Source organism: Perognathus longimembris, chromosome 20 (assembly GCF_023159225.1).
Source record: "Perognathus longimembris pacificus isolate PPM17 chromosome 20, ASM2315922v1, whole genome shotgun sequence".
Taxonomy (NCBI): Eukaryota; Metazoa; Chordata; class Mammalia; order Rodentia; family Heteromyidae; genus Perognathus; species Perognathus longimembris.
In genome coordinates this window covers 15,533,250-15,552,502 of record NC_063180.1, presented here as the reverse complement: position 1 = coordinate 15,552,502, position 19,253 = coordinate 15,533,250, and the positions used below count along the sequence as shown (strand labels likewise).

The window sequence follows — 19,253 nt, the reverse complement described above, 5'->3', positions numbered from 1 at the left end:
CAAGCCCCAGGAACAGCACCATTTCAAAATGCACCCATGGTAGGGTTTCTGTGGTTCAGGTCTATCTTCCTAGTTACTCCAGAAGCTGAGATCTGAGGATCAAGGTTCAAAGCCAGCCCAGGTAGGAAAAGTACATGAGACTCATGATAGAGCAGCAGAAAAGTTTGAGTGGTTGGCTAGGAAGTTTAATACATATTTTCCATGGGATCCATGGGTCTTTATCTTGGTGAAGTAAGAATCTATTTTCTGTCAGACACAAGTGGTTCATGCCTGTAAATCCTAGCTACACAGGGGTCTGAGATCTGAGGATCACGGTTCAAAGCCAGGTCAGGAAGGAAAAGTCTGTGAGATTCTTATCTCCAATTAACCAATAAAAGGCTGGAGGTGTGACACAGGTGGTAGAGCCCTAGCCTTGAGCACAAAAGCTCAGGGACAGGACCCAGGAGTTCAAGCCCAGGACTGGCAAAAACAACAAAATCTGCATGCACTCCTCCCCCCCCCCCACACACACATTGACTCATTACCTGGGCCCAGGAATGAATTGAAGACAAGAGAAAAGCTTGGTATTGCTGTCTCTGTGTGATATGTGTCCTTTGTCTTGAGTCTCTCTCTCCTGCAGTCACATCCCAGCCAACTTTGGAAGCCAAGAAGGGCCAGAACAGCAGGTAGGGGCAATGGCTCTTATTATAACAATAAAGCCTAACTTGAGTGATCCAAAGACCACTGACAGTCAGACTCCCCTGAGGCTGAGGCAGGTTACCTCTGGGGGAATAATTCCCCCTGTTCCTATCTCCTCCCTAGGACCTCTGGCATACACTCTTCCTTGAGGGGGTAGAAAAACTCCCGCTGAGGGAGAGGCCCCAGTTCTTGTGGAACCCCTCTGGCCCTCTATCGGGTCTTTATGCAGCAAACTCCTACTTAAGGTTTCATGCAGAGTCGTTGCCTCTCAGATATATACTGAAAATTTAGGATTGCAACTTTATACAAATGAGGATTTTTTTCCCCAAAGTCAACCATGTCAGATCTCTTCTTTTCCTAAGATCAACCCACTGTTATTACCATCACCTACTCCTCTCATATTCTCCAAACCCTACAAAACAGCATTGTTATTATCATCATTATTATTATCATTGTTGTTATTATTATTTAGTTTTGTTGGTTTGAGGCTTGAACTCAGGGCCTGGGCCCTGTCCCTGAGCTTTTGTGCACAAAGCTAGTGTTCTACCACTTTAAGCCACAGCTTCACTTCCAGTTTTCTGGTGATTCATTGGAGATAGTCTCATAGACTTTCCTGCCCAGTCTGGCTTTGAACCAATATCCTCATATGTCAGCTTCCTGAATAGCTAGAATTACAAGCATGAGCCACCAGCACCAGATTCTGGAATTTCCACCCCTCTCCCCCATACTGGGGCTTGAACTCAGGATCTAGCACTGTCCCTGAGCTTTGATAGTCAAGGCAGGTGCTCTACTACTAGAATCACAGCTCCACTTCTGGCTTTTTTTAGTGCTCCATTGGAGATAAGCATCTCACAGACATTCTTGCCCCTGCTGGCCTGGGATTGCAATCACCAGATCTCTTGAGTAGCTAGGATTACAGGCATGAATTACCAGTGCCAGCCTGAAATTCTTAATCGTGTGCCTGTTTTTGAATCATGGAACCCAAACTTGCCATTTCCCTTAACTTTGTTGTTGTTTTTCCCCTCCTTCCTCTCTTCATACACACTGGTAACAATATTATCACTAATCACCTCTAAACCAGCCTGTGACTGTTTTGTTTTTGCCAATCCTGGGGCTTGAACTCAGGGCCTGAGCTCTGTCCCTGAGCCTCTCTGTGCTCAAGGCTAGCACTCTCTACCACTTGAACCACAGCGCCACTTCCAGCTTTTTCTTTCCTATATATGTGGTACTGAGGAATCAACCCCAAGGCTTCATGCATGCTAGGCAAGCATTCTATCGCTAAGCCACATTCCCAGCCCTGGGGTTGGTTTTGGGGTGTGTGTGTGTGTGTGTGTGTGTGTGTGTTGCTGTTCCTTAGCTTTTTCACTCAAGGCTGAGCACTCTACTACTTGAGTCACAGCTCTACTTCTGGCCTTTCCTTCCCTTTCCTCTTTCTCTTTCTCCCTCCCTCCCTCCCTTCTTGGTGGTTCATTGGAGATGAGTCTCATTGGCTTTCCTGCCTGGGCTGGCTTTGAACCGATCCTCAGATCTCAGCCTCCGGGGTCGCTGGGATGACAGGCGTGGGCCGTTAATGTTAGGTTCCCGCTGGATCTGACCCTGGGCGTCCTAGGAAAATGCACCCTCAAAGTCCTGGGTGTGCTGCTGGGCCGCAGGTCCCCTGCGTGGCTGCGGCCACACCTTGGCCAGGCCTGGCGGCCACCCCTGCCTGCACGGATCTCCCCACACTGGAGTCCGACTGCATGGCCACGCGGCCGTCTTCCCCGTGGTCCGCACTTGACCTCTCAGGGCCGGCCATCCACCTGCCCAGAGGTCGAGGAGGACGCACAAAGGGAATTCCGTGCTTCTTGGAAGGTTTGCCTGCGTTCGTTCGCCATCCCAGGAGCCCCACCCCAGAGGCGAAGGCAGGCGGGGATTCGAGGGGGCAGCTTCGCCGGTCCCCCTGCACGGTTCAGGGTCACGACCTGGGGAGCGCCGGGGGTGGGGGAGGGGTGGGAACCGGGCAGCTATCCAGGCTGCGCAGAGGCTTCGGGCTAAAAATGCCTCTCCGGGCTCACCTTCACGTGCCCCAAGTAAGAAACAGTTATAATACGTACACACCAAAGGTGCAAAACGAAGTGAAAAAGCTGACACACTCCGTCGAGGCACCGCTGGGATTCGAACCCAGGATCTCCTGTTTACTAGACAGGCGCTTTAACCAACTAAGCCACGGCGCCGCCCGCGTAAGTACCGCGAGAAACGATTCCCCATCTCTAGTTACCTTACGCACCGCACGCATGCGCAGAAACAGCCCGCCCCCTGTTGCTGGCGCATGCGTGAAGGGGTGTTGTCGATTCTTGAACTTCCAAACCTCGGAAGCTCGGTGTGACGTCACGGACCCGCGACGGCTTCCGGGTCGGTCGCTTTGGCCTCTCGGCGGCGCGCGCCCCTCGGGGGTCGCGGGAGCCGGGCCTCACGGGGCTGTGTTGTTTGCTGCTGCTAGCAGTGGCGCTGGGAGGTGCACTGGGGGGGATTCCCCCGCGCCTCCTGGAGACACCCCGATTTCCCCCCCAGCGCGGCTCGACTTCAGGGGCTCCCGACTCGCCCTCCGCACGCCCTCGGCGGGATTTGGCGCGCGCGATGGCGCAGCCCTCGTCCTCGAACTTCCTTCCAGTGGGCCTCGTCTCCTTGCGGCGAGTTTGGGGGGGTGCTGACGGACCCCCAGAAACGACGGACTTCATGGGTCCCAGGCTACTGGCTGCGGGTAGGTTTCTTGTAGCAGCACAGGTCACGCTCCCCTTCCCACTGGTTCCCACCCCCTCCCCCCCGCTCCCAGCATCTGCACCCCAAGACTGGGTGGGAGACACCCCCCCCCCGCCATGCAAAATATGAGATGCCTGGGAAAGGCGCCCCAGGCTCCTTTGTAGTTGCTCAGCGGGGGGGGGGGACCGGCTGTCGGTCTTTTGTGGGTGTGTGTGTGTATGCTGGTCCTGGGACTTGAACTCTGGGCCTGGATGCTGTCCCCGAGTTTTTGTGCTCAAGGCTGGTACTCTAGCGCTTTGAGGCACAGCTCCACTACCGGTTTCCTGGTGTTGCACTGGAGATAGGAATCTCACGGACCTTCTTGCCCCGGCTGGCTTCGAACCTCCATCCTCAGATCTCAGCCTCCTGATTAACTAGGAAGACCGTCATGAGCCACCTACTCCTGGTTCCGCCCATCTTATCGAGACAGAGTAGGTAGGGCAGGGAAAATGATGCCTGGGAAATTAGCAGTCAGAAATGCACAAGAGACTAATGCTATATGCGGAGTTAGGATAGAAGCAGGTAGAGAAGGAGATGGAGGGAGTGAAGCTGAGAGGGATACATTGTAACACTTGGGAAATTTCACAGTGAAACCCCTCCTCATGTAACTAATATAAGCGAATAAAAATACCGCACAAGCACACTTTTGCTTTCAGCTTTATGCTTTATCATGAGCTGCAGCATTTTAGTAACTAGGAAAAAGAGTAGCTCTCACCCTTTGACCCTATCTCCTTGCCCAATAGTTAGTGTGCTCCAGAATCACATCATGTACATATGTATGTATATATGTATACATATACACACACATATAGGCTTGTACCATGTATCATTTATATAGAGGAGCACAGTTGTTCTCTCCCCTCCCCATCATACTATTTATTCATTTGTGGGGATTTTCTTCCAAAGGTAAATAATGAAGTTAATTTGGAAATAGGAAATATTGCTTATTTCTATAGAGTTAATTTCATTCCTGGGAAATACATCCTGTGGTTACTAAGTTTCTTCCATTAATGAGCAAGGCATAAGGTTTACTTTTGAAAATTGAGCAACTACAAAGGAGCCTGGGGCGCCTTTCCCATGCATCTTATATTTTGCATGGGGGGGGGGGTGGGTATCTCTCACCCAGTCTTGGGATGAAGTGCATAGGTGCCGGGGTGCAGATGCTGGGGGGTAGGGGGGAACCAGTGGGAAGGGGAGCGTGACCTGTGCTGCTGCAAGAAACCTACCCGCAGGTTGCCTATGGCTCACGCCTGTAATCCCATCTACTTCAGGAGGCTGAGACCTGCACATGAGATTTAAATACAGCCTAAGAAGGGAAACCTGAGAGATTTATCTCCAATGAACTAGCAAAAAGCTAGATGTAGAGCTTTAGCTAAAAAAAAAAAAAAAAAAAGAGTAAGCCAACTTGAATGTTAGCTATCAACCATCTAATATTTGCACTGGGGGGATGGATCTGAGCATGGCACCTGCCCAAATAATTACCCACCAGGTCATGGTGGTTACTGGTGCATGGCCCGACCATCAGCAGACAACAGATACTGTGCAAATCAACCTCCCATCAAGTTTTAAATGAACCAAAGGAGCCAGGCACCCGTGGCTCATGCCTGTAATCCTAGCTACTCAAGAGGCTGAGATCTGAAGATCCTGGTTCGAAGCCAGCTGGGGAAGAAAGTCTGCAAGACTCTTAGCTCCACTCACCCTGCAAAAAGCCAGAAGTGGAGTTGTGGCTCAAGTGGTAGACCACCAGCCTTGAGCAAAATAAAAAGCTCAGGGACAGTACCCAGGCCCTAAGTTCAAGCCCCAGTACTGGCACTTTAAAAAAAAAAGCTACTTCAATGATTGACTTGTACATCTGTTTTCCAGAGGAATCTATGTTTATTTCTATTTGAAAATTAAAGTGATTGACCCCACTAGGGGTACTGTGGGCTGGTCCCCTGTAGCATGCCTGGAGAGCCAATTGCCCTGTGGCGGTGACCCACAGAAGGCTTCCTACAGCAGGACTCCGCCACCTGCATGACAAGTGGCCCACGCGCCATCACTCCGGACCTGGTGGCCATCAGTTGGCCTGGCTGTTATCTTGTGGTGAAAAAGAAACCTGGGCTTGGTCGTCATCTTCCTCTCTCCGGCAGAACATGCACTTGGTGAAAATTTCAGAGGAGGTGTCACTTTCAGTGGAGAAAGGCTTGTTGCATTGTTTGCACTGACATTAAAAAAACAAACACTTTTTTTAAAAGTAGAGAACACATGCTGGTCAGAAAAGATCAGGCAGGGGGTTGAAATTCTTCCCTTTCCCACCTCTAACTACTTTTAATTTAAGCCCCCAGGGTGCACACACTAGGTCCCCAAACAAAAATGACCCTGGTTTTCCCTCCCTTACCCTGCCAAAGTTGAACAGGATGCCAGCCTGAAGGCGGCCACTAGGTGGCGGTAGTGAGCAGGGCCTGCCTTGGTTCCCCTGACCAGAGCTGCCTCAGGCCTGGCCATTTCTGTAAGCCCCCCTCCCCCCCAACCCCACCTCAAACACCCACAGGCTGTTGGTACTGTGGGGAAATCCCCTAAATATCTTCCTGGCTCACCCCATTCCTTATGCCTTCTAGTCTGAACCTGTCACCTCAACGAGGTAATTCCTGGATATCCTTTCATGTAGCTCAGTGGCAGAGCCATTGTCTACCATGTCAAAACCCTAGGTTCCCTCCCAACTATAAATAATAGATCAATGGTGTACTGATCGATAGATGTATAGATAAGACCTCAGCCCTCTTGCTTTTTCTTTCCTGTTTTTTTTGTTGTTGTTGCTTTCTTGTGTGTGTGTGTGTGTGTGTGTGTGTGTGTGTGTGTGTGTGTGTGTGTGCTGGTATTGAGATTTGAACTAAGGTCCTGGGTGCTGTTCCTTAGTTTTTTCACTCAAGGCTAACACTCTACCACTTGAGCCACAGCTCCACATCTGATGTTTTGCTGATCAATTGGAGATAAGAGTCTCAAGGACTTTCCTGCCCAGGTTGGCTTTGAACCTTGATCCTCAGGTCTCCACTTCCAGCATGAGCTACTGGCACCCTGCCATCTTGTGTCACTTTAATCCACAGCAGTGGTCACTGGGGGACTTCCTACACATTTTTTTTTTTTTTGTATCTTTGTATCTCTGTAGTCCCCTCCCCCCCTTAGATTTAAGTTCCCACAGGATATGGCTATAGTCTCAATGATCAAGAAAAGGTTTGTTCCATTGAATAACTTAGAGAGGGTGATGGGAAGCCTGCACAGGCCTTCATTTTACCCAGTACCAACCTGTTGCATCTGCAAGCCCATAGCCTTTTTGTAGTTCATCACCAAAGGAATTTCATCAATTTCTTCGATATTCCATAGTCTCATGGTCTTATCCTAAGAGATGTCAGTGGGTAAGCAGTGCTCACAGTGAGACAGTTGCTTAGCTATTTGGTGAAACAATACTCAATGACCAAAAGAAGCACACTGTTAAGCCCCAAAAAGACAGGGACAAGCTGGGTGCCAGTGACTCACACTTACAATCCTAGCTGCTCAGGATGCATCTGGAGGACCCTAGCTTTGAAGCCATCTCAGGCTGAAGAAGCCGAGATTTGTATCCCCAGTGAACCAGCAAAATGCTGGAGGTGTAATTCAAGTGGTGGGGCATCATCCAGGAGCAAGTGTGTGGGCAGGTAAGGCCTGAGATTAAGTCCAAGTATTGACAGAAAATTTGGGAGTATGGTGATACATGCCTACAATCCCAGTGACTTAGGAGGCAGAGGTAGGAGAATCACAGTCTTTGGTGGGCGGGCGGGGGGGGGGGGGAACTAGACCCTCTCTGAAAAATAAATAAGCAAAAAAGTGAGGGTGTGGCACAAGTGGGTCTCATTTCTCTCTACATTAGTAGCCCTTTGAGTTCCCCAGTGGTGTATAATAGCCAGACCATGGGCCATTCTCCAGGTGGGTAAATCACAGAAATGGGGACAACCTACCCTCTTCTCCAGGGAAGAGATCCCTAGCTGGCCATCTTGGTCTCTGCACCTCCCCTGTGAGCTGGCATTCCTTTTCTGAAGCCCCTTGGCTTTACTCCCTGACACAGCTCAGTCTTCAGTGTGGCAGTCATGGAAATCTGTGCTTCACACACACAAGGGCTTGCCTTCCTTGTTTTCCCCAACAGGGGAATCTTCCCAGGAAAGCTGGGGATTGGGGGGGGGGGGGGGATTTGTTGTTGTTTGTGTCAGTACTGGGGCTTGAACTCAGGGCTGCACACTTTTCCTTAGCTTTTTCACTCAAGGCTAGCGCCCTACAATTTGAGCTGCACAGCTCCTCTTCAGGTTTTTGGTGGTTAACTGGAGATGAGAGTCGCACTGACTTTCCTGGCCTGGGCTGGCTTTGAACTGTAATCCTCAGACCTCAGCCACCTGGGTAGCTAGGATGACAGGTGTGAGCCACCAATGCCTGTTTCCATCCTGCCTCAGCTTCCAGAGTGCTGGGGTTACAGGCACCTGGTCTGCCAGGAATAAAACCTGGCTTTGGTCAGTTCTGACCAGCATGCCGGATGTTGGGAGTCACACAGGGCGCAGCAGCTTTGTACCTTGGAAGCAGACAGGATCCATTTGTTGCTATTACTGACTGAGACGTCCATCACCCAGTCAGTATGGCCCTGAAGAAATAACAAAAATTTAACAAGGACCTAGGGGAAAAAATGCATTCATGAAAACAGCAAAACAAGATCATTAGCCAGGCACCAGTGGCTCATGCTTGTAAGCCTAGCTACTCAGGAGGCTGAGAACTGAGGATGGCAGTTCAAAGCCGGCCTGGACAGCAAAATCCAGTTAACTCATCAGTTAAACAGCAAACAGCCAGACGGGAAGGTGTGGCTCCAGTGAGAGTGCCAGCCTCGAGTGAAAAAAGCCAAGTGAGAGTGCAAGGTCCTGAGTTCAAGCCCCAGTAAACAGCACCAAAAAAGGAAAAAAGGAAAGGCTGAGCTACAGAGGCCTTTGTACCGTCAGGGACAGCTTCCGGTAGCCTTCTCCCACATCCCAGATGGCCACGGTGTTGTCCAGCCCTCCGGAAATGAGGTAAGAGTCTGCAACATAATAGAGCTCCGAATGAAGTTCACCTCCTGCTCAGGTTTATCCCTGCCGTACCCCACCCCACCACAGCAGGTTATGGGGGTTGCAGGTGCATGCGTGCACATGCACAAGTGCACACATGCGTGCTGGATCTCACAGCCTGGGCACTGTCTGAGCTATTTTGCTCAAGGCTAGCACTCTATCACTTGAGCCACAGCTAGTTCACTGGAGATCAGAGTCTTGGATTGGGAATGTGGCTTAGTGGTAGAGTGCCTTCCTCACATGCATGAAGCCCTGGGTTCCATTCCTCAGCACCACATAAACAAAAAGCCGGAAGTGGCGCTGTGGCTCAAGTGCTAGCCTTGAGCAAAAGAATCTTGGGAACCATGCCCAGGCCCTCAGTTCAAGCCCCGGGACTGGCAAAGCCTCCCAGATTTTCCTGTCTCGACTGGCTTGGAACCACTATCCTCAGATCTCAGCCTCCTGTGTAGCTGAGATGACAGGCGTGAGCAGCCAGTGGCCTGCAGTGACCAGCAAGTGTTGTGATTTACAGTAGGCAAACCTTCCATGGAGTTACTGTACACGCCGAGTCAGCAGATACTGATGGATTGCTCACTAGGTTAGATTCATGCAAACATTGCTCAAACTGAGATCCTCAGGTCTCTACCTCCTCAGTAGCAGGGATTACAAGCGTGAGCTACCAGCACCCACCTCGGACTTTTCCATCACAGGAGTTAATACATTTTTTTTTAATTAGTTAACTCATGTTAAAGCTGAGTTTCTGCCACTTGGAAACTTGTGTCTCAGAATTCCCCACTTGGGTTTTTGGTCCTCATGTGGTAAAATCACCACCATTCACTATCACTGTTGGAATCATGGGAAATCCCTTTCTGTCCCCACACAGATCTGTGTGAATGGACACTGCCCATTTTCAGCTGGGCGCCTGTAATTCCAGCTACTCAGGAGGCTGAGATCCAAGGATTGAAGTTCAAAACCAGCCTGGACAGGAAAGTCTGTGAGACTTCTCTCCAGTGAACCACTCAAACAAACAAAGAATGGAAAGTGGAGCTGTGGCTTAAGTGGTAGAGCGCCACCCTTGACCAAAAGAGCTAAGGGACAGCGCCCTGGCCCTGAGTTCAAACCCTAGGACCAGCACAAAAACAACAAAATATCAAGGCGTCCACTAGGTAACAGCTACTCACTGTCTGTAGCAAAGTGACAGCAGCTCACACAACCTTCGTGGCCCTGCATCAGCATGACGCAGGCCCCCTGGTTCCGGAAGTCCCCTGTGTGAACATTCCATATTTTTAAGTTTTTGTCCCAGGAACTGGTACACAGGAAATGACCGCTGAAGGTGAAGCAGCAGTTTGAGATGGCATTGAGGTGTGCTCTGAAACACATGTGGAGGGAGGGATCCACACCTCAGGGAGGACCAGGGCTTGAAAAGGGGTGTGGGTGAGGGGATGTTGTTCCACCCATCAGTCCAGATGTGAACTGCTCACGTGCTAATGGGAACATTGTGTCTGTGTGTGCCAGTACTGGGACTTGAACTCAGAGCCTGAGCACTGTCCCTTAGCTTTTTTGTTCAATGCTGATTTTCTACCATTTGAGCCACAGATCCAATTAAACTTGGTTCACTGGAGATAAAGAGTCTCATGGACTTTCCTAACCAGGCTGGATTTGAAACTCAGTCCTCAGATCTCAACCTCCTGAGTAGCTAAGATTACAGGTGTGAGCCACTTGTGCCTGGCTCCTTTCCTTCTTTTCCTCTTCCTCCTCCTTTTCCTCCTTTCCTCTCCCACATTTCTGCTTCCTGGAGTTCCTTTTGACATATGATCAGATCTACATAAGCATTACACCTTGTGTTCCTCCCCTAAGTGTCCTCCTGTGGTCTCACTGTGTGAATGCCTAGAGTCCCGTGTCATTTATCATGTCCCAGTGCTTTTTAGATCTAGCTTCCACATATGGGAGAAAATGTGGTGTTTGTCTCTGAGTGTGGCTTACCTCACTTAACACGATTTGTTCTAGGTCCATCCATTTCCCTGAAAATGACTTAATATGATTCTGTCTAATGGCTGTGTAAAAACCATTGTGTACCACAGTTTTGGGGTTCACTCATCTATTGTAGGGCATCTGGGCTGTTTCTATAACTTGGCTGTTGTGAGTCCTGCAGCAAGGAACATGGATGTGTGAGTGTCTTAATCCTGGCTTGTGATATTCTGGGTAGATTCTCAGGAGTCGTATGAAAAAAAATACTAATTTCTAATGTTTTCTTTTAATTTTGTTTTTGCTTGCCTTTGTTGACTTATTGTTATAAAGGTGATGTACCGAAGGATTCTTATTTTTTTTCTTATGTGTTACTGAGGAATTGAACCCAGGGCCTCATGCATGCTAGGTAAGCACTCTACCACTAAGCCACACTCCCAGCTCCCCTCCTCCTTACTTTTTTTTGGCCAGTCCTGGGCCTTAGACTCAGGGCCTGAGCACTGTCCCTGGCTTCTTCCCGCTCAAGGCTAGCACTCTGCCACTTGAGCCACAGCGCCGCTTCTGGCCATTTTCTGTATATGTGGTGTTGGGGAATCGAACCTAGGGCCTCATGTATCCGAGGCAGGCACTTTTGCCACTAGGCTATATCCCCAGCCCCTCCTCCTTACTTCTTGATGGTGAAGAGCGTGGACTTCGTTGTGACATCCCAGATCTTGATGCACCTGTCCATGGAGACGGACGCCACCCTGTGGCTGTCAGGGTCGAAGCAGCATGCCATGATGGACCTTTTGTGATGACCTGCAAAGCACAGGAAAGAAAAGTGTAGGCTGCCAGCGTGCACTCCAGACGTTGTTTTGTTTGTTGCGAACCCCAGAACGAAGGGAAAGCGTTTTACCCAAAGAGATTCCGCCTTAGTGTTTACTATGCCCCTCTCTCAAGATAGACTGTGCTTTCATCATGTGGTTCTGGTTTTATTTTTATTTGCGATAAAGTCTTGCTTTACACCCAGGCTGACCTAGACCTAGACATTCCTATTAAAACTGTCTAGAGGGGGCTGGGGATATGGCCTAATGGCAAGAGTGCTTGCCTCGTATACATGAGGCCCTGGGTTCGATTCCCCAGTACCACATATACAGAAAATGGCCAGAAGCGGCGCTGTGGCTCAAGTGGCAGAGCAAGAAGAAGCCAGGGACAGTGCTCAGGCCCTGAGACCAAGCCCCAGGACTGGCCAAAAAACCAAAAAAAAAAACTGTCTGAGTAGCTGGGGTGACAGGTAAGTGCCCCCAAGCCCAGGCGTGCCTCTTCAGATGGCATCTCAAGAACTTTATTTTGCCCAAGCTGGCCTCAAACCTCAGTCCTCTGAACTGCAGCCTCCTGAATGACTAGGATGACAAGCATGAGCTACTGTGTCCAGCTACAGTGTGGTTCTTATCATGATGGTTTTAGTACATAAAGGTTAAAGGCGACAAGGGGCCATCTGTGTGGTGGGTGGGGCCGGGCAGAGCCAGGGGCAGGCACATACTCACGGCTCACATGAATCACATTGGTGATGTTTTTCGCATCCATAATGCAAATCCCATTATCCAGATCGAGGGCTGTGACCACGTATTTACCATCAGGTGAAAACTTACAGGACATGACAAAGGTGTCATATCTGACCTTCCACTGAAACAGGAAGGAAGGTCAAGTTAGTTCTACTGGGCTCAGCTCTCCACCCAGTGAGAACTTCCTGTTTTTCTCTTCATATGCTCGCCACCATGGAAAACTTGGAATGAAGCTCCAAGGGGCTCTCTTTCTGCCCAGGAATGGGTCTGGACTGAGATCCTTTTGGTGGTGGTAGTGGTGGTAGTGGGGGTTGTGGGGCTTGAACTCAGGGCCTGGGTGCTGTCCATGAGCCTCTTTATGCTCAAGGATAGTGTTCTGCCACTTGAGCCACAGTATCACTTCCTGTTTTTGAGTAGTTCCTTAAAAATAAGTCTCATGGGGACTTTTGTTCCAGGGCTGGCTTCAAGCTGTGATCCTCAGAGCTCAGCCTCCTGAGAGTGTGAGCTGCAAGTCTCCAGCTTGAGATCCTTTGTTTTGTTTTTGTTTTTAATCCCTCAATAGCTGGAGTGACAGAAGTGCTTACTGCATCCAGCTATTGGTTGAGATGGGATCTTCTACAACTTTTTTTTTTTTTTCTGTAGATGTGTCTCAGAGGTTTTCCTACCTGGGCTGGCTTCAAATTGTGATCCTCAGATCTCAGGCTCCTAAGTAGCTAGGATAACAGGTGTGAGCCACCAGCACCCAGCGTGACTCATTTCTAAGCATATAAAACATCAGGAAGGACAACTTGGGACTCGGTTAATAAAAAGAAATCACAGGGGCTGGGAATGTGGCCTAGTGGTAGAGTGCTAGCATGCATGAAGCCCTGGGTTTGATTCCTCAGCACCACATACACAGAAAAAGCTGGAAGTAGCACTGTGGCCTAAGTGGTAGAGCACTAGCCTTGAGCAAAAGAAACTCAGGGACAGTACTCAGGCCCTGAGCTCAAGCCCCAGGACTGGCAAAAAGAAAGAAAAGGAAGAAAGAAATTACAGAAACTGGGTGAAGGGTGCTGATGGCTCACACCTGTCCTCCTAGCCACTCAGGTGACTGAGATCTGAGGATTGAGGTTCAAAGCCAGCACAGGCTGGGAAGATCAGGAGACTTCTGTCCAATGAACCTGTAAGACACCAGAAGTGGAGGTGTGACTCAAGTCATAGAACACCAGCCTTGAGAGAAAAAGCTAAGGGTCAGTGAACAGGCCCTGAGTTCAAGCCTCAGTACTGGCACACACACACACACACACACACACACACACACACACACACACACACACACACCAATTAGGAAAGGCCCAAAATACTTTTTGTCCAATTGCCTCAGCCCTACTTTCTGACTATCCAAAAGGCTCAAAGGACAGCTTGGACTGCCAGGCCCACCCACACCCTCAGCACCTTCTGGGAGCTCCAAGCTTTATCTTTTTTTTTTTTTTTTTTTTTTTGCCAGTCCTGGGCCTTGGACTCAGGGCTTGAGCACTGTCCCTGTCTTCCTTTTGCTCAAGGCTAGCACTCTGCCACTTGAGCCACAGCATCACTTCTGGCTGTTTTCTATATATGTGGTGCTGAGAACTTGAACCTAGGGCTTCATGTATACAAGGCAAGCACTCTACGGCTAGGCCACATTCCCAGCCCCTCCAAGCTTTATCTTTCCAGCAGCATCTTCAAGCTACAGCTTCCTTTGCCCAGGGGAAGGTGGGATGGAGCATTTTGCAGATGCGGCCACTGGAGGGCGCCTTCACACCTGTGGAGGTCTAAGAAAAACGTGCCTAGAAGACCCAGAGCTTTCATAATCTTCCCCAAACCTAGGTCCAGCCCAAAGCTCTTAAGACACAGAATCCCTGGTGGCCCACCGCGTCCAGGCTGGGGCCAGCCATACCTACCAGCAGTTTCCCGGTTTCAGTGTCCCAAACCCTTACTGATTTGTCGTAGGACGAGGCGGCAACTCTGGAAATCAAAGAATAAATATGGGGTCTTAAACAGTAAAGGGGCTTGAGGTTTCTTTTTATCTTTCTTTCCACCACCACCACCCCCCCCCCCCCCCGGCGCCTTTTCCTTTTTTGTCAGTACCAGAGTTTGAATTTGGGAGGCTTGCACAGCTGGCACTCTTAAGCAATCTTCCACCCAGCTTTTTGCTGGTTATTTATTTAATTTTGCCAGTCCTGGGGCTTGGGGCCTGAGCACTGTCCCTGAGCTTCTTTTGCCAAGATTACCACTTGAGCCACACAGCGCTACTTCTGGCTTTTTCTGTGTATGTGGTACTGAGGAATCAAACCCAGGGCTTCATGCATGCTAAGCAAACACTCTACCACTAAGCCACATTCCCACCTCTGTTTATTTATTCTTTGTGCTGATACTGGGGCTTGAACTCAGGGTCTGGAAAGATCCTTTAGCTTTTGCATTCAAGGCTGTTGCTAGAGCCACAGCTCCACTTAAGGGTTTTGGTGATTAATTGGAGATAAGAGTCAGCTTGGGGGCTGGGAATGTGGCTTAGTGGTAGAGTGCTTGCCTAGCATGCATGAAGCCCTGGGTTCCATTCCTCAGCACCACATAAACAGAAAAAGCCAGAAGTGGCGCTGTGTGGCTCAAGAGGTAGAGTGCTAACCTTGAGCAAAAAGAAGCCAGGGACAGTGCTCAGGCCCTGAGTTCAAGCCCCAGGACTGGCCAAAAAAAAAAAAAAAGTCAGCTGGGGCTGACTTTGAACTGTGATTCTCAGATCCTATCCTCTTGAGTAGCAAGGATTAAGGATTACAGGCATGAGATGCACGTGCCAGCTTTTACTGTCCTCTTACTGTGCTAGCACTCTGCCACTCTGCCATTCCTGGCCTTTTCTATATATGTGGTTCTGAGGAATCAAACCCAGGGCTTCATATATGCAGGGAAAACACTCTTGCCACTAGGACATATTCCCAGCCCTTTTACTGTCTTCTTTGGCAACAATCTCTTAAGTCAAAAGCGTTGCTTAGCCCGCCTTGTGGGTGTATGACTTCTTATAGGAAATTGTTTTCACAGACAACTCATTCTGTTCAGAAATGGTTTTCATGCAGTTAGTGAGAGATTAACAAGTGTACTGGTGTGGTTTGGCTATGAAGTGTTCCCCAAAGAGGATCGCATGTTGAGGGCTTGGCCTCTGTCTTCCTGGCCTTCTTGAGATATGACTGGACCAGAGGACTGTGCCATTATCAATCATTGGACCCAGAGATGGACAGGTAATTTTTTATATGCCAGCACTGGAACTTGAACTCAAGGCTTCATGTCCTTGGTTTGCTTTTTCATTCAAAGTGGGTACTCTACCACTTGAGCCACACCTCTAGTTCTGGCTTTTTGGTAGCTACTTTGAAATAAGTGTTTCATTGATATTGATGTCCTGGGCTGACTTTGAACCCCAATCCTCAGATCTCAGCCTCCTGAGTAGCTAGGGTTACAGGCATGAGCCACTGGCACCCAGCTTATATTTGCTTTTGTTTTGTTTTGTGCCTGTCTTAGGGGTTGAACTCAGGGCCTGGGCACTGTCCCTGACATTTTTTGCTCAAGGCCAGCACTCTACCACTTGGGCCACAGCTCTCCTTTTGACTTTTTCTGAGTAGTTTATTAGACATAAGAGACTCATGGACTTTTCTGTCCAGGCTGGCTTCAAACCATGATCCTCAGATCTCAGCCTCCTGAGTAGCTGGGATGCCAGGCGTGAGCCACTAGTGCCTGGCTCATATCTGCTTTAAACAAATATCTGTCACTGACACCTGAACACTGCCCTCCTGCTGACTCGTACCTGCCTGACCAAAGTAAAACAGGAAAGGTCACCTTTTGCTGTCAGCTGTGATACTGCACTCTATGACCGGAGCTTTGGGGTGTTTTTCAAAATCTCGAATCACAGATCCATCAAAAGCATTCTTGAGTCAGTGGGAAACACGGGAGAGAGAGAGCAGTCAGGGCTTCGCCCTTGCCCGTCAGCCTTGCCTTCCCTTCCCTTGCCTTCAGAAGCCAAGCTCATGAATCCTGAGCTCCTTTGACTCTCAGCTCCAGAGGGGTGGGCCTTCCGAACCCACCCTCCCCCCACCCAAGCTGGGAAGGCCCCTCGTCACCCATGATAGCCGTGGAAAACTCTTCACTCACTATCCACAGGTACAAGATGGGTCATTGCTGTTCGGAGAGCAGAGTAGCAATTCCCATTCTCAACTAGACAAGTAGACTCTGGAGACTCGAGCAATGTCTTTCAAGAACAGAGCGCACACATGTGTGTGTGTGTGTGTGTATATGCGTGCCAATACTGGGGCTTGAACTCGGCTTGGGCACTGTCCCTGAGGTTCTTTTGCTCAAGGCTAGCACTCTACCACTTGAGCCACAGCGCCACTTCTGACTTTTTCTGTTTATATGGTACTGAGGAATCAAACCCAGGGCTTTGTGCATGCCAGGCACACACTTTACCACTAAGCCACATTTCCAGCCCAGAAATGTACTCTTTACCTGACTTATGTAACTTCAACCCCTCTATACATCACCTCTATAATAACAATAATTTTTTTTTTAAAAAGAGTCTCATAGGGTTTTCTATGCAGGCTAGCTTTGAATTGTGATTCTCAGATCTCAGCCTCCTTGAGTAGCTAGAATTACAGGACTGAGCCAATGGCTCCAATGAAGGGTTATTACAGCAAAGGACCATCCATTTATAAAACCAAATCAGCCAAGAGAAAAGTGCTGGGGGCAACATCCAGAAGATGCCAGGCATAGTGTTCAAGAGTTGTCCTTGGGGCTGGGAATATGGCCTGGTGGTAGAGTGCTTGCCTTGCAACAGTTGTCCTCTTATCCAGGTGCCAGTGGCCCATGTCTGTCATCCTAGCTACTCAGGAGGCTGAGATCCGAGGATCACAGTTCAAAGCCAGCTCGGGCAGAAAAGTCTGTGAGACTCTTTTATCTCCAATGAACCACTGAAAAACCAGAAGTGGCACTGGGGCTCAAAGTAGTAGAGCGATAGCCTTGAATTAAAAAAAAAAAAAAAAAAAAAAAAAAAAAAAAAAGCTCAGGGACAGCTCCTAGGCCTCGAGTTCAAGTCCCATGACCACCACCACCACCACCAAAAATCTTCCTCTTCATTGGGTACTGGGAAAGACAGATTGGAATCCAGCCACCCTGGGTAGTAATGTTGCTCTATAGATGAAAAATGTGAATATAAACTAAGGGACTTATCAGTCTGGGGCCTATGCTGTAGGGCCAGCTAATAGAGTTAACCAGCATCCATATGGTGGGTCAGGTTCGGTGTACAGCAGTGCCCTCATGTGGCCAAGAGGAGGAACAGCATCCATAGACAATTAGAGTTGGCACCTATGGACTTACTTGATTTTAAGTGAGGATAATGGCCAGGTTCTGAATGAATGAGGAGAGGGTTCCAATAAATAGTTAGAAGAATCTAGATGTAGCCATATGTATAGCTCAAAGATCCTCTTGATTACAAATGCAGTTTTTCTGCATGGTCCGTACTGATACCAAAAGAAAGAAAAGAGGTGTCTAGGCTTATAAGACATTTTAGCCCCAGAAACTAACCTACCCACAATTTGACAGTGCAGTCAAAGGAGCTACTAATGATCTTTGTGTCATTCACGCAGAAGTGGCAGGAGCTCACAGCATGCTTATGTCCACTCAGGATTTTATATGGGACCTGCAAACAAATAAATAAATAGACAAAACAAGTTCAGCAAGGTTACAGGATACAAGGCTGTTATGCAAAAGGCAATTATATTTCTTTTCTTTTTCTTCATTTTGCAGAGCTAGGATCAAACTCAGGGCTTTGAACTTGCTATGCTCGTCCACTGAGCTAAATCCCCAACCCTAGCAATTGTGCGGCGAGAAAACCAAACAAAGGGGGGAGGAGCAGGAAGCTTGCGAGCACCCCAACCCTTTCCTCCTCCTCGGCTTGGTGGGGCCCCGTGGGGACGGATGGGGGCCCCCCACCCCGGGTAGGGCTGTGGGCTACGGGTCCGGGCAGGGTCGCAGCAGGCCGCCCCCCGCCCCTCCCGGCATGCCGCACACGGCGGGCCCCGACCTTGGAGAGGGGCTGGTGGTCGCCCCAGAAGATCTCGGGCTCTTCCTCCTCCTCCTCCTCCTCGGACAGGTGCGGGGAGTGATCCAGGGACAAGGGGTCGTAGGTGGACAGCATCTTCTCGCGCTGGCGGATGTCGGGCAGGGACAGCCTGAAGCGGCCCAGGGCCCTCAGCAGGGGCCCCCAGGGCACCCGGGGCGTCCTGCGCGGGCCGGACAGCGAGACCGACGACGGCCAGGTCCATTCAGCCAGCGGAGTGCGGGGAAACCGCCTCTTGCCCAGGCTCTGGCCGGGGCTGGGCGGGGGGCGAGCCATCGGGGACGCGATCGGGGCTGCTAGCTAGTGGGACTACGGGCAAGGCCTCTCCCCGGAGCCTGGGAGCTGGCAGGGGAACGGAACGGTGGCCCCGCGCGCCGCCTCGCGCCTCCCCAGCCCGGCCTCGGGGCCTTGAGCGCCAGCCACCGGGCCTCCGGTGCCCTGTAACCCTGCCACGGGAGGCGGAGACAGGAGGACTAACAGGAGGATCAGCCAGGGCATGCAGCAAAACTGGGTCCAACCCCCCCGCCCCCCCCGCCCCCCCCCCCCCCCCCCCCCCCCGCAAATCACAAGGTCACAAGGTGACCCAGGCCGGTAACTTTAGCTGAGATCTGAGGATCGAGGTTCGAAGTCAGCCAACACAGGGGAGTCTTGAGACTTTTAACCAGCAAAAAGCCCTGGAAGTGGAGCTCAACTGGTAGAGCCCCAGCCTTGAGCATAAAAGTTCAGGGACAGTGCCCAGGCCCAGAGTTCAAGCCGCAGGACCAGCAAACACACACACACACACACACACACACACACACACACACACACACACACACACACACACACTTGTCCTTTGCATGGATTCTTTTATTTAGGTAGAGCTGGCTGCACTCTTCCCCAGGGCTGGGGATGGAATCCAGGACCCAGCATACAGTAGGTAAGCACTCTGTGTTGTATTGTTGTTTTATGCAGTTCCTGGGGCTTGAACTCATGGCCGGCACACTGTCCCTTAGCTTTTGTTGCTCAGGGCTGGCGCTCTACCAATTGAGCCCCACTTCCAGCTTTTTGTTGCTTGACTAAAGATAAGAGTCTCACAGACGTTCAGTCCAAGTGGCTTCCGTC

At 50.0% G+C, this 19,253-nt stretch overlaps 1 protein-coding gene and 1 non-coding gene across 2 annotated transcripts; both read right to left on the bottom strand.

Annotated features, from left to right (window-relative positions):
- Nucleotides 1-2,817: 2,817 nt before the first annotated feature.
- Nucleotides 2,818-2,891, bottom strand: Trnat-agu. Its single transcript has one exon. It is a non-coding gene; the product is annotated as a tRNA-Thr (tRNA).
- A 2,332-nt stretch (nucleotides 2,892-5,223) lies between these two features.
- On the bottom strand, nucleotides 5,224-18,425 carry Wdr88 (WD repeat domain 88). Its single transcript, XM_048329950.1, has 11 exons — nucleotides 18,114-18,425; nucleotides 17,619-17,729; nucleotides 15,878-15,966; nucleotides 13,960-14,023; nucleotides 12,023-12,161; nucleotides 11,165-11,294; nucleotides 9,713-9,900; nucleotides 8,442-8,524; nucleotides 8,030-8,098; nucleotides 6,739-6,831; nucleotides 5,224-5,656 (listed from the first exon to the last, which is right to left on the bottom strand). Exons 1-11 carry the CDS (start codon nucleotides 18,423-18,425, stop codon nucleotides 5,513-5,515), a joined length of 1,422 nt encoding a protein of 473 aa, XP_048185907.1. The 3' UTR covers nucleotides 5,224-5,512.
- Between the last annotated feature and the right edge of the window lie 828 nt (nucleotides 18,426-19,253).